The sequence below is a fragment of the Podarcis erhardii genome (genome assembly GCF_964252035.2).
Source record: "Podarcis erhardii genome assembly, chromosome: 17".
Taxonomy (NCBI): Eukaryota; Metazoa; Chordata; class Lepidosauria; order Squamata; family Lacertidae; genus Podarcis; species Podarcis erhardii.
Genome location: NC_138515.1, coordinates 13,138,763 through 13,153,347, shown reverse-complemented (window position 1 = coordinate 13,153,347; position 14,585 = coordinate 13,138,763). Strand labels below are relative to the sequence as shown.

The 14,585-nt window shown below is 40.1% G+C and overlaps 1 protein-coding gene across 3 annotated transcripts in view; it reads left to right on the top strand.

Moving 5' to 3' along the window:
- CNTLN (centlein) overlaps positions 1-14,585 on the top strand; it is a 166,914-nt gene that overhangs the window by 23,128 nt on the left and 129,201 nt on the right. For all 3 annotated transcript variants that reach the window (XR_014152056.1, XM_081844812.1, XM_081844811.1), the window contains exons 3-5: positions 4,293-4,377; positions 11,948-12,082; positions 12,716-12,895. Coding sequence is in view for 2 of the 3 variants with exons in the window: in XM_081844812.1 (XP_081700938.1) it covers positions 4,293-4,377; positions 11,948-12,082; positions 12,716-12,895 (400 nt within the window). In the remaining variant the exon portion in view is untranslated. The remainder of the gene's footprint in view (positions 1-4,292; positions 4,378-11,947; positions 12,083-12,715; positions 12,896-14,585) is intronic.

Here is a 14,585-nt window from a genome sequence, read left to right as displayed (position 1 = left end):
ATGGGAAGTCCCATGAGCAGTCCAAAGCAGTTGAGGTTGTCAAAGTGGGGTTGTTTGTACATGTGAGAAAAGCAACGAGCAACTAAATAAACTGTGATCTACACAAAAGGTAAAGCCTTGTTTGGTGTAAGGTCGTTTCCTGTATTCCTAGAGTGGCTCGCATAGGGCCCAGTCCATCACCCATCTAGGCATTGCTCAAGACCACACTTACTTTGCCTAAGCTAAATTGTCTCCTATGCCTTCAGACTCCTTTCTTCAGCATCCTGCTTTGACAAACCCAAACATTGTGTTGGCATTTCAAAATGCAGCTTTTCAGTTCAGAGGGGGCTTCTGGAGAGAAATTACAAACAAATCCTACACTTGTTGGCGCCTCGTTGGGTTGTAGCCACTGTCTTTTATCACTTACACTTTTGCTACAGTAATATGAAATAGCATAGCTTTTGACTTCTCTGTGTTTCACTTTATGTTATGAACAAGTTTAATTGATTTCCACCACAGATCTCTATTTGTCCTCCTGCCCATAATTTCTCTTCAACACCACTGCTTTGCATATTTATTATAGAAAAGATAATATTTTATAAACTTCAGCAGGGCACCTTTGAAAATATTTGCGGTTTTTTAGAAACTGCAGGTTCTATTTTCACACCTCATTCGTAGTTAAATGCTTCCTCGTCGTATCCAATATTTCATTTTTGACAACTCATTAAAAATGGGCCAAATCCCAGAAAATATGGTCCTGTCATGTTGTATAATATATAGCGTGGGCCATATGCAATAGAAAATTGTTAGTTAATGGTTTAGTATAATTTCTCAGATTTTTTGGCTTTCGGTGGCTGGTGAAAACTGACTGTGAAAAATCCATGTGGTTAAATACAGCTCTGTTAAACATTTAAAATAGGCGGTACTCGTGGGAAAAGTGATTGGAGCTTAAAACTTGTACAAATTGACAGCCTCTCTTCACTCCATTTTTCATCCTAAAGAAGTCTGCAAATATTCTTAGCTCACATCATTATTGCTCATCAGTGGTTCTAATTAGCTAAACTGGAGTTTGTCTCGGTCATTGATCATCATCAACTCTTTGACAGTGCCTGAATTATGTTTTTTTCTTATTTGGGCGAACACTTTTTAATGTATTGTAGGCATGTACAGTGTATATTAATTGAATCAACCATATTTTTTTCCGACTGTGCCATTTACCTTTATAAGCAAGCCTTTCCTCTGCTTCTACCCTTTCCTCCCGTTTATCATACTTAAAATGTAGCAGTGGGTTCAATGATATGCTAGTAGCTTGAAGCATACAGCAATATTACTTAGCGCCTCTTCTGGGACCTTCCCTGTAATGAGTATTGGAAGTTATCCTATACCACCAGGAGGAGCTGGTGATAAAATTCTATACCAGGTTTTTAATTTATGCTGCAGCATCTACTTGCACCCACTGTATGCAAAAATTGGAGCATTTACACAGTATATACAATGATTGCACATTTCTGACGTAGTTTGTACTGCAACTACTCTACTAAAGGCTGCTTACCGAAGGAACTCTCCCCCCCCCCGAAGGTGTTAATTTTCTCCCTTTTCTTTAATGGAATGTAGATACATTCTTGGAATTCTCATTTGTGACCCTGTTAGACACTGGGAGTGATATCTAATTTGTGGCGTTCTACTTGTACAACAGACTTCAGGCTGTATATACAGTGGACGCTTGGATTGCAAACGTGATCCGTACGGGAGGCACGTTCGCAACCCGAAATCGTGCAACTTGAAGCGTCTGTAACCCGAGGTATGACTGTATGGGGCTTCCCTGCTACCCCCCAGGTTTACAGCTTGCTATGAAAGCGAGAGAGCTCATGTGTGCAAGAGACAAAATAGGGCAGAAATTGGAGCTAGAGGGAACAGGATGGCAGAGACTTTGCAGCAGAAAGTTACAATTCTGGGATTATTATTAATTTAAGGCAATGAGGCATTCATCAGGTGCCCATCGCATTTATTATGGCTCCTTTCCCCAAATGTTTAGTCTAGTCATAGCATGCTCTTTAAAAAAGAAAAAAAGAAAAGAAAAAGCAGACGGAATACATTAAAAAAAAAATTCTATTGAAAAATTATTCCTAAAATAAGTATGCCCTTATTTATTATTTATTTCTTAAAATTTATACACCTCTTGTTTAAAAAGAAGAAACAAAAAGAACTTTCTCATTGAAGTATGTGAAGCTTAAAGGTAAAGGTAAAGGGACCCCTGACCATTAGGTCCAGTTGTGACCGACTCTGGGGTTGCTCGCTCATCTCGCTCTATAGGCCGAGGGAGCCGGCGTTTGTCCGCAGACATCTTCTGGGTCATGTGGCCAGCATGACTAAGCCACTTCTGGCGAAATCAGAGCAGCACACGGAAACGCTGTTTACCTTTCTGCCGGAGTGGTACCTATTTATCTACTTGCACTTTGACATGCTTTTGAACTGCTAGGTTGGCAGGAGCAGGGACTGAGCAATGGGAGCTCACCCCATCATGGGGATTCGAACCGCCGACATTCTGATTGGCAAGTCCTAGGCTCTGTGGTTTAACCCACAGTGCCACCCACGCCACAGAGGTTGGGCTTGGAACAGACTTGTATAAAGCCTTGTATGAAGAACCAACAAACACTCTTCAGATGCAGATGCTTTTTCTGTGCCTCTTCGAGGGTTGGCCACTTTGTGCATCCTTTCAATTTTTTCCTCCTGGTTTCTCTTTTCTGTGAGGGACAGATTCTGTACCCATGCTTACTACTTTTTGTCTGCTTACAGATTCCAACTGTTGATGGAGTTTTTGGCGCTCCTTTGATCACCTTTCATTTTTCAACACACTGTTGTCATTTACCCTTCATAATGGCAAAAGTTGCTAAGTCAGGGTTCACTAGATTTACCAGTGCATTCTTTTTTAATTAATACAGTTAATTATCTTACTCTTGCCATGCCCTCTTTCCACTCATTGTAGGTGCTTTATAAATAATAATATTTTATCTTACTGCTATATACTTTGGAAAGCAGTGACATCACCAAGCCAAGAAAAGGTGTAGGATGATATTTTGATCTTTATTGGAATAAAAGATGTGGTTGCTAAAGCTCTCTGGTCCAAATCTACTGAATAATAGGCAAATGTGTGTGGTTTTAGTCTTTCTGTATGGTATATTGAGTATGTATGTGTTGAGTAAACTTGGTGTTTTAGAAGAGCAATGACCACTTTCTTCAGCTTGAAACAGTAGAACCTCACTGGCTAAGTCATTCAGCTTCCAGAATATATATATATATTTAAAAAAATCTCTCACTGGTGCTTGACTGAGAGTTTGGCTTCTCAGGCTAAAAAACCCAGCATTGTTTGCACATTTTCCCCTCAGCCAGAAGATGACCCTTCCTGCATCTCCAGGGGGTTGGGCTAGATGTCCCTTTGGGTCCTTTCCTACAGTTCTATGATTCCATCAGTGAACGGAGTAGGTCTCTAACCTATTGCCTCGCAACTGCGAGGTGAGAAATGACAACTGTGAAGGTGGAGATGCTCTTTGTCCAGCTGGCCAGTCTTCATTTGGAATTTTTTCACAATTCCTCCAAACATTACCCACAACTAAATCAAAACTCCTGAGGCACAATTGATTGCAGGATTTGTTTAAGAACTGTATAAACAGGTTGCAGTAACTAAATGAAGAGTAAACCAGCAAACCTGATGAATGCAGCTGAGAAGCTGGCACCATTTGTTTTCTCTTTCTGTTCCCATATTATCATCCTAGTTGAAGTTATGATACACAGTTTGGGATGGTTGCCAATTTGGAACTTGACTGAGGAGAATAAATCATTAGGGAATGAAACATCTCAGCCCTGAATTTACCAATTGTTGACGGTTTTAGCACAATATAACTTTTTGCATTTACCAGTGGGAAAATGGCGATGGTCCTCAATTTGTTGCTCTTTTTATATCCCTAAAATGAAACCCAGATTTTATTTGATATCAATAATGAGGAAGCGGGGGAGTGCTCATAAAAAAGGCTTCATTTGCAAGATACTCCATATATCTTTTTTTTAAAGTAAGCATATCTAGACTTGGTATCGTAAATGCTGCTTCATTTAGAATAAAGTTGTCTTAGTTGTTTGCAGATAAAATTTGCTGTCACTTGCCATATGTTCCATGATTAATTCTGCAAGGGCTGTCAGCCTCAGATAATTTAATTTCCCATGCTTTAAAATGACATTCATTATCAGGACATGAAAAATTCAAATGATTAGCAGCAAATTATGACTAATAAGTGTCAATATATTTTTGTTGTTTCTAGAGAAAAGCAGAAAGCTGAACTCAAGGACAGGAAGGTTTTAGAAATTTTGCAAGTTAAAGACGACAAAATACAGACATTGGAACAGGTTAGTGTTATATTTAAACTAACAGGTGAGAATAATGTTGCTTCTTCTAATTTGGCTTAATCCCTATTGTTTGAGTTCTGTTTCCTAAAGTGTAAAGAGCTACTAGAGGGCTCTGGAGCTTATCCAGCTCCCTGAACCCTACTGTATTTCCATATTGTTTCCAGTTTCCAACTTTTCATTCCCAGTTTTCAACCCAGAGATGAAGAAAGTGTAGCAGTTGATGAAGTTGGCAAGAGCATTTCACTCTAATTCTTCTTCAAGGCACAGCTCCTGTAAAACTAGCTGTCATTGTTTTTAAAAATATATTTTTATTAAAGATTTTCTTGGTTTGCAAAGGTACATATACCTTGTCTCTTTTTTCAGGTTGCATAGTCTTTCTTACAAATCAGTTACATTGGTTGTGAGACATTAGTGTTGAGTACAGTATAAGGTTGGGGAAGAAGGGGGGGAGAGGAGGGGTGGTGTGGTGAGGCTTATATTATTTTGTATAGTGTACATGTGGTTTTGTGTCAGCATCAGCTGGGTAGGTTCTCTTTCTATCTGTTTATTACATTTCCTTGGTAGTGAGAGGGATTGGGGGGGCAGGGTGTGGTTGGTTGTCTGTGGTTGTCTACAGTGGGGTTTGTTTGCATTTGTGAGGGGGGAGGGCTTGTTGGGTCAGGTAAGCCAGATTGATTCGTATGGTGTTGGTGGATTCCTGTTGTTGTCTTGTTGGGCTGTGTATGTGATAATGGGGTGCCATACTTGAGTGAAGGTGTCCTCTTGTATTTGTCCCCGTGTCAGTTTCAGTTTATTGATTAGCATTTATAGTTAGGCCATTTCCCATACATGGTCCATGTTTACGCCTGACAGGTCTCTCCAGTGTCTGGCTAAGAGGCTTCTGACTGCTGGGAGTAGGTGGGTTATAAGCTCTGTATAATGTGAGTGATCATTATGATCGTGGAAGATGTTTAGTAGGGCCAGTTCTAGGGTGAGGTCTAATACCTGTTTAGTTACCATATTTTTCACTCTATAAGACGCATCAGACCACAAGACCACAAGCTTTTGGAGGAGGAAAACAAGAAAAAAAATATTCTGAATCTCAGAAGCCAGAACAGCAAGAGGGATCGCTGCACAGTGAAAGCAGCAATCCCTCTTGCTGTTCTGGCTTCTAGGATAGCTGCGCAGCCTGCATTCACTCCATAAGATGCACACACATTTCCCCTTACTTTTTAGGAGGGAAAAAGTGAGTCTTATAGAGCAAAAAATACAGTATTTTGCATATCTCTTGTAGGACTGCTGTCCAGAAGGGTTGGATTTTATGGCATTCCTACCACATGTGGAGGTATGTGCCTGTGGAGGTACATCCTCTCCAACATCTTGGTGAGGTTCCTGGGCATATCAGCGCCAGTTTCTGTGGTGTTAAGTATCACCTACAGGTAGGCAATGTGTAGCTTCATGGTGTTTACGTATGAGGTGATGCATTTTCTTTTGGTAGGATTTCCCAATCTCTTCACATTTAATGTAATTGCTTTTAAGCTAGACATTTTGCATGTCTATTTTATAGGATGATTCCCTGCCAACCCGTCTGGGTTGTCCTGTGTTTCTCACCTTACATTGTCTATCAAACCTAGTGTGTTGTGCTGACATATAGTGTGGTGGGTGGGGGAAGAGGGGGTTAAGAGTTAGGGGTGGGCTGAAGATTGAGGGGCAGGTTATAGAGAGTAGCCTATATGTAGTTATATAGGTGTTAGTTTGTTTGTTATATAGTTGTTTGTTAGCTTGGTCTGTTTGGCTCCCAGCCGGTTGGTCCTGTGTCTCAGCTGGCATGGATGGCCTTGTCTGAGAACAGACCATCCCCCCTTTCGCTTGTGATAGGGGTGGGTCAGTGAGACTGTGTCAAGCACCTTTGTGGCGCTTGTGTTGGGTGTAATGTTCATTGGTTTGTTGGAGTATTAGGGTTGTGTATGTGGGAGGTGGATTCTTATTTTTGTTTGTGTGCTTATTTTTTGTGTATAGTCATTGGAACGAGGGGTGCATGTGGTTGTGGGGCATGGGTTGTTGGTGTGGGTGGTGAGTTCTAATCATTGGCAGTTGTTTTAGAGCAATATTTTCATTTATTATTTGTATTTGTTCCAGATAAGAGCGATTTGAGCATGTTTATACAGAAGTAAATCTGTTCAATGGGATTTACTTCTGAGAAAGTAGGTATAGAATTGCAGGCTTAGATTCCTCCTTAGGCAATTCCTTAATAAGCCTTAAACACAAATATAATAATTTTCAGATCACAATAGTGAAAGAAGCGGTGGACACATAAAAATTAATATACGTCTTTGAGTAAGTACATTTTTCTCTGTTATAAGCATTCAGCTTTCAGAAAACCTGTCAGTGCTGAGCTCGGCCACTTGGATGCAGCAGAAGATCTACTCAAAAACCATTAAAAGAGTTGCTTATCTTGATTTTTCTGTCTTTATTCTCTACTTATACCATGTTTCTGAAATCATCAAATACTAAGGATATTTTCCCACATCATGTCTTTCAAGTGACCTTTTCAATTAATGCAGGTTTACGTTAATCAGCTGTGCAGCTAGTTGTTTGTCAACCACATGGGGCAATGTCACTTTTGCCTCATGTGCATCCTGTACAATTGGCTGTTTGAGATGCATTTGACTAATTCTCATCCATATACACAGCCTAGGCTTACCCACTTTGAGGCACTGGTTTACCAAAATCCAGTAAGACACTTTGTCTTCTTTTTTATTTTCATTTCACCTCTTTTCTAGGATGCTCAGTAGCATCTATGGCTATCCTGGTTTTTACCCTGAGGTTATTTCTCAGGTAGATAAGGCTAAGAGAAAAAAGAGGGGGTGAGTGTCTGGCTCATGGTCACCTAGTGAGCTTTGTAGCTAAGCAGGGGTCTCAATCTGGGTCTCCCTGATCCAGAACTATTGCTGCTACAGTTGGGTGCAATTGTGTAGGTTGCTGGTGGAAAACTGTGGTTGTACCTGGAGACAACCTGCAGCCACTATAGATAGTGACACTTTGTGCCTTAACATCCTGAACTATAGTTGTCTCTCCAATGACAGAGAGAACAGCAGTTAGTTTGTGGAGAAACAAGACACCCATGATGTTGGTAGCAAGTAGTGCAGAGGTCACCAGTGTTGTGTTCTCCAGATGTTGTTGGACCCCAGCTTTAATCAGCTCTAGCCAGCTTAGCCAACAATAAGAGTTGTAGTTTAACAATATATGGAGGGTACCTTGTCAGCTACTACTGGATTCATGTTCATTAGCTGAAACAACAATTATTATAATAATAACTGGGTGCTTATTAGGAATTGTTAGGTTAAGCAAGAGAGGATGTTATCAGCTTGGATCTTCTTCTCTTTTACATGCTTCAGATTAGCTCCTTGCTCCTAACTCTGGATGTGCACTCACTTACTAATTCCCCTGAGCTGATGTTCTTCCTTGAGGTGATAGTCACCCGGTGTAGGGAACTGGAATGCTAACTGCAGCTTTGTAGGAACTGGCTTTCATTAGTTCTGGTAGTTTCTGCATTTCTGGTAGTTTTACTATTTTTCAGATTAATTTCATCTAACTATTGGTTATAATTGTAGCAATTGGTGAGGAAAGATTTGTTCCGAAGGTGTAGTACAGAAGATTGGGTTATATCTAGTAGCATCAGGAATACTACATTGTATATGCATGCTGACCCACAGTTCATGATGAATATTCTGTTACATCTTTTGGGTAGCTAATTAGCATTTGTTATTTGTGAACTGCCATTTGGTCGTCTTGACATGTGGGTTAGCAAAATCATTAAAATCAGTTTCTCATTTTTCAACAGAAAACTGCCCTGAGCCCTTGGGATAGAGTAGGTTATAAATCTCAAAATAAATAAATGGAAACATCTTTTATTTATTTTTTAACTTTAAAATGAACACATATTTAGATCTTGAAATACTAATTTTGTGGGTGTGTTTTTTAAAAAAAAGACATGTAGTTCAATCTCTGTGCTTGCAAAATCATGAGCTTTAGAGTTTGCACAGTTGCGCAGACTATGTGTCATCATTGCAGGCACACAGATCAGAAAACCAATGGAGGGAATGTAATATGTGGTATGGCGTTAAGTTCTGTGAATTAGTTTCAGGGCTTGTTAATGTTAATTAGTTTAATACAGGTAATCACATACTTGAAACTGGTGCTAATCCACATTGCTTACACTGGAATCATCTGGAAATCAGTGATGTGTGTGTGTTGGAATCTAAGTTGGCGTTTGGAAAAAAAATTATGTTGGCATGCATCAAATTGTGTTTCTCTGGAGAGGCAGATTTTCCATGGCCCTCCCATTGGCTTTCCTCTAGCAGAAAATACCACATAAATATATGTGCAGATTGTAACTATTGCATTTCCATTTTGTTAGCTGTGGTTATCCTATTTTATACCCATGAAGACCTGTAAAATGGGCTAAAGGCCACCCATTGAGCTTTGTGACTGCCTAAAGGTTTGAATTTGGATCTGGCTTTGTTGAGTCCCACACTCTGTTCCCATACACGGCACTAAATAAAGCCCTACCCATACCTTTGACTCTGACCTCTTCAAAGGTTTTCCCTTTTAGGATTAGTTCAAACCGCACATTTTTAATCTATGCAAAAGACCCTAACCATTGCTAAGCTATGTGTCTCCATCAATAAATGCAATAAGCGAACCATGGAACATATAAATGGCAGCAATGTTTGTGCCCAACAACAACAACAACAATTCAGGGCAGCTTCCAACATGTATAAAAACATAAGAAAGTATCAAACATGAATAGTAGCAATCTGATGCAGTATAAAAAAGTCAAAATGACTACACAGTGCCTTTGTGATACAAAGAATTCCTGGTGACACAGAAATTATCATGTCCACATTTTAGGTTTGTCCATGTCTGTTGGTGGCTTTAATACTATCTCAGGTGACAATGTAAATCTTGTTCCTCCTGTGTAGTCCACACAGTAGTCTTGAAATAAAATGTAAAGAAAATATGCTCACTTGTTTTTTCTCGGGAGATGAAAATTAAGGATGAATAAAAGTACAGTAAACCTTTACCTTCTTTTTTTATAGCGCTGTTATTTAATTAGCTTTCAGTTTTGATCTGAAGAGACTAAAGCTAATCTTTTTGTCCTAGACCTTGTAATCTTTCAAAACCTTATCAACCAATTATACTCCAGAGGGGTTAAAACAGTACTAGCTGCCTCATTATCTCCACTTGAAAATCTTTGGCTTGCTGTGCAAATCTATATTAAAGCCCCCTTTAATAGGTCCAATTGAAAGAAACATAACTCTAGCTTCGAGCATTAATTAACTTTAATACATTTCGTTCTTAACTTTTACCTAGCCTATTTATTAATTCAATTTTCTATACCTTGATTAAATTAAAATCATATTGTAGAAGAAATTACTGAAATATTAATATTTTTTGAAAGATGGAACCTCAATAAAACGTTACTGGCAAAATGGGAATATTTCATCATGATAAAAAGAGACAGTTGCAAAGTGTCATGCAACTCTTGAGCAATTGTAAGAAATGTAACATGATTTTTAGAAGCCTTAAAAGAGGCCTGAACAATCATCAGCCGAAGTGCTGAGTGGCCGGAATTGGAGTGGGGAACCTTATCTGGCCCTCCCAATTTGATCGTGCCTCTGCTTAAAAGGGTATTTCACTCACAGCTATTCATCATTGATTTCTTCTTTAGAGTCTAGTCCAAGCCTCCACAGGATAAGGCCCATGGGGGCAAACTGTGACCCTTTCCCATCTGTTGCAGTTTTCTGGGGGGAGTTGGAATGCCTGTTTGCTTTTTCATGTCTGTGTAGGGCCATCTATCTAATCCTACTTGCTTCACTATCCAGTCGTACCTTGGATCCCGAACGCCCTGGAACTCGGACATTTTGATTGTTCCGGTTTGCAAACGTTCTTTTGGAACCTGAGCATCCAACGGGGCTTCTGTGGCTTCTGAAGACGCCAATTGATTTTCAAACGTTTTGGAAGTCGAACGGACTTCTGGAATGGATTCCATTCGACTTCCAAGGTACAACTGTATCTGCAGAGCTTTTAATCTCTCTGGATTTAGAAATGTATGGTGGAATTAGTGCCATTTTTTTCATCTTATTGCTGCCAGCTAACAATGTTGCATGGCAATGTGTCTGGTGTGCATTGCTTGGAGAGGGGAAATTTTGTATGCTGTTGTCCCTAAACTTAGTGAGATAGAATAGGGATGGGGAGGGAATAGAAACGGGGTGCAGGGAGAGGAATAGATTAGAAGAAGAAAAAGGGGATACAAAAAGGATGTGGAGAGAACAAAAGCTTGGAAGGGGGTGATATGGGATAAGAGAAAAAGGGAGGTAGCATGTGACATGCAGTGTAGTAATCATAGATCACAGAATCATAGAATTGTAGAGTTGGAAGGGACTGAGGACCATTTAGCTCAAATCCCTACATTGCAGGAATATTTTGCCCAATGTGGGCTCAAACCCACAACGCTGAGATTAAGAGTGTTGTGCTCTACTGACTAAGCTATGCTTAGGGCAAATTCCGTGTTCCTCTGTGGAGGCTTCCATTGTGTTCTGGAACCCCAATTTTTACAGAGATCCACACTAAAAATGCTCACAGTGATGTTGGAAGTCTAAAGTAATGTGTCCCAAAGATGTGAAATATACTAGCCTACCTGTGCTAGATAAATAGGTACCACTCCAGCAGGAAGGTAAACGGCGTTTCCGTGTGCTGCTCTGGTTCTCCAGAAGCAGCTTAGTCATGTTGGCCACATGACCCGGAAGCTGTATGCCGGCTTCCTCGGCCAGTAAAGTGAGATGAGCGCCAGAACCCCAGAGTTGTTCGCGACTGGACCTAACAGTCAGGGGTCCCTTTACCTGTGCTTTAAGACCTGCTGTGGTGCAGGGGTAGGTGGCAGGGCATTCCACAGCTTTGCAATGACCATCTCTCTGAGGTGCTTCATGCTCCAACATTGCTTTCATTTTCAGCAAGTGACTGTGGAATGGGGACAGATAAAGATCTGACCTGCCAGGCCAAAATTGTTCCCCACTCAGTTGGTCAGGAGCTGCCTGGGCAGAAATCTGTATGCTGCTCCTAGTGTGGCCAGCCAAAATTGGTGCAGGTTGGAGTGTTCCGGTGGCAGTACGCTCCTAAGTAACTCCATCAACCCAAGATACCCATCGACTGCCACTGACATTTTTTTAAATAAAAAAAATCTTGAGTTGGACTAGGACATTGCCTGATGAACATCTGTATCCTATGTTTCTGGCTCCTGGGTATTCAATCTTCAGCAAAATGAAAATCTTCCTCATTTGCACAAATTTATGATGTAATGGATCCTTACATTCAGGCAAGTTTCAAATCCCTCTCTTTTTGATATGCCAAATAGTAATGTAATAATTGGTTTGGTTACTGATAAAATGTGTTTGTCACAAAGCTGTGCTGCAGGTACAGGCAGATTAGATAAAACTGCAAATGTTTTGCTGCCTGGAAAATGATATTTTGAAATTTGTTGATTTTCACATCATCATCATCATCATTATTATTAAACAATCTTTCTTAGAGAACATGTGGGCAACAAGAGGAGATAAACAACCTGGTACAGAGAAAGCTTGCTGTGGATGAGGAAAACACAGTCTTGAAGACAGAGCTCCACATCTTCCAACAGAAATGTAAAGATAAAATCCAGGAACTTAAGGTATATTGACTCGTACATAGTACTAAGATGGCCACAGCTTTGAAGTAGCTCTTTGAGCTGCATCTGTCTTTGTGGCATGGAAAGTGACAAGCTCAGAGGAAATATAGCCTTAGGCCTTAGGCTGTACCTTCCAGTCTTCTCTCACGCGCAAAACTCGGAGAAAGATGCTTTAAAGTGAAGAATCCACGCTTTGTAACTTTTGAATAAATAGTTAATGATGGAAATGGAGCAAAGAAAGTAGGAGTGTGAAGATGTGGCTTCGTGTAATTAGATTCTGATGGGACTGGCATTATTAATTGATAAAGCCGAGGTCTGGGAGGATATGTCTGTGTGGGTCTCAAAAATAGCTGGGGACAGCATCAAAGGCAGCTTGATCAATTAATGGGCTCTTTGCAAATGTGTACTCATCAAAGCTGTCATCCAGCTAAAAAATATGACCCTTCCACCTGCATGAAAGAGGCCAATAAAAGTACACAGGTGACCTTGGCCATCAAATATAGAAGAAGCTGCTGCGAGGGTAAAACTGCACAGTTTATATTTGCTGATTAGTTCTCACTTTTCTCCCCCCCCCTTCCTTTCCCTTTTTCCTTGGTTTTGTTTTTGTTTATCGGCCCTTGTGGTACTGTTGTACAGGACACTAAGGAGTGTGCACTGAGAAAGGAAGAGCAAAGCAGACTGGTTATAAAAAACCTGGAGGAGGAAAATGAGGGATTAAGTACACGCTATGCTGACCTGCTAAATGACCTGGAGAAACTGAGGAAGCGGGAGGCACAATGGAGAATAGAAAAATCTGGCATCGAAGCAAAAATAAAGGTATGAGGAGCAAGAGACTCCTGGATGTGATTTCGGCACCAGCTTCTCACAGGCTTTATGCTACATGTTATTTTCTTTAAATAACAAGTTATATATTCATAAGTACCAATGGGGACTGACATTCATTTACATTCCTTCACTTAAGACCCAAAGCTTTTTAAAAATTGATGTTGCAAAGCAGGAAGCTGACTTCAAATAGCCACCCTAAAATGTAATCATTAAATAATAAAAGATATTTCATTCAAATATAAACATGTAGGGTTTTTTTTTAAATAAAATAAATAGAAATTATCCTATCACTCCAAGATTTCTCCCCTCGGTGAGATTGGCAGCCCAGTCCTGTGCATAAAAATGATCTGACCCAAAGGTGGGTCATTCTGTTCCCAGCAGTCACCAGCCAGAACAGGTTTACTTGGAAGTATGACCCACTGCAATCAATGGGCCTTACTTCCAGGTAAGTGTGCAAAGGTTTGCAGTGGTCATTTCATTTCTCTAATGTTAATGTCATGAATTACAGCATGTTGTAATTAATTGTTCTTAAACTTTGCAATACATTTCTATCATTCTTTAGAGAGCTCCATGCATGTTGAGTTTTTATATTGTATCATTTTGCTTTCAAAACAAACAACTCTTTGGAGTGATTTTGATAAATATGCTGACTCTTCCATTTTGTTAGGATGTCTCACATATACAGATTTCGACGTCTGTTTGTGCATATCTATAGCAATATGTCGTGTGATGTATCTAGACTTCTGTGAGATCGAAATTATTAAGACTAAATGCCACTTACATAGCTATAGCATATTTGTTGCTTTTGCACAAATGAGACATCTACAGATAGATAAGCTATGAATGCTTTATAAATTAGGCACTTTAAACCCTTGTATTTTTCTCATAGAGATTTGTTGCTAAGGCATGGTGCGGTTGTTGAGTGAATCTTGCTATTTCTCTGGACATAATCTATATTTCAGACATGTGTCAGTGCATTTTATGAGGCTTGCCCCCTAGAATCCTGGGAATTGTAGTTTGGTGCTGCTGCGGATAATTCTTTAATAGATTCCTAGTCCCAATCTCAGAACTGCATTTCCCAAGGCTCTTTGTGGAGAAAAAATGACTATTGCATGAGGAGTGTGGCTGTGTCGATGGGTGAGTGTCAGTGACCTAGGTTTCACCTCATACTATTCCTCACATTTCCCTAATTACTCCCTAGCTGTCTCCTGAACCCCTCAATTGCTTCTTCTAATCTCCTTCTCACTCACCTTGCTTCTCCCAAAGTCCCACCTTTTGCACTCTCTCTGCCTCTTCAAACTAGTTCCCTTGTTTCGCTCCCTCCTCATTTCTTCCTGCTCTTATGCTCTTTTGCCTCCTAAATCTTTTTCTTTCTATCACCATTTCTCATGTCTTGTCTCTTCCTTGGCTTTCTTCACTTCATCTTTTCTGTCTGTTTTCCCCTCTTTCAACTCAATCCGTTCTGTGCATCCCCTACTTTGTCTCTTTGATAACTTCAGCTTCCCTTTCGTCCTAAAACCAATACCACAAATGCCTTGAAATGTTGCTGTTGCTGCTCCTGTCGCTCCCACCAGCTTTCCCTCTGCCGGCCTCATCTTTTAAATACATAGTTTTATTGATTTCCAGTATAGAACAATTACAAAAAAGGAGAGAAAAGGATACAAAAACAAAATCCCAACTT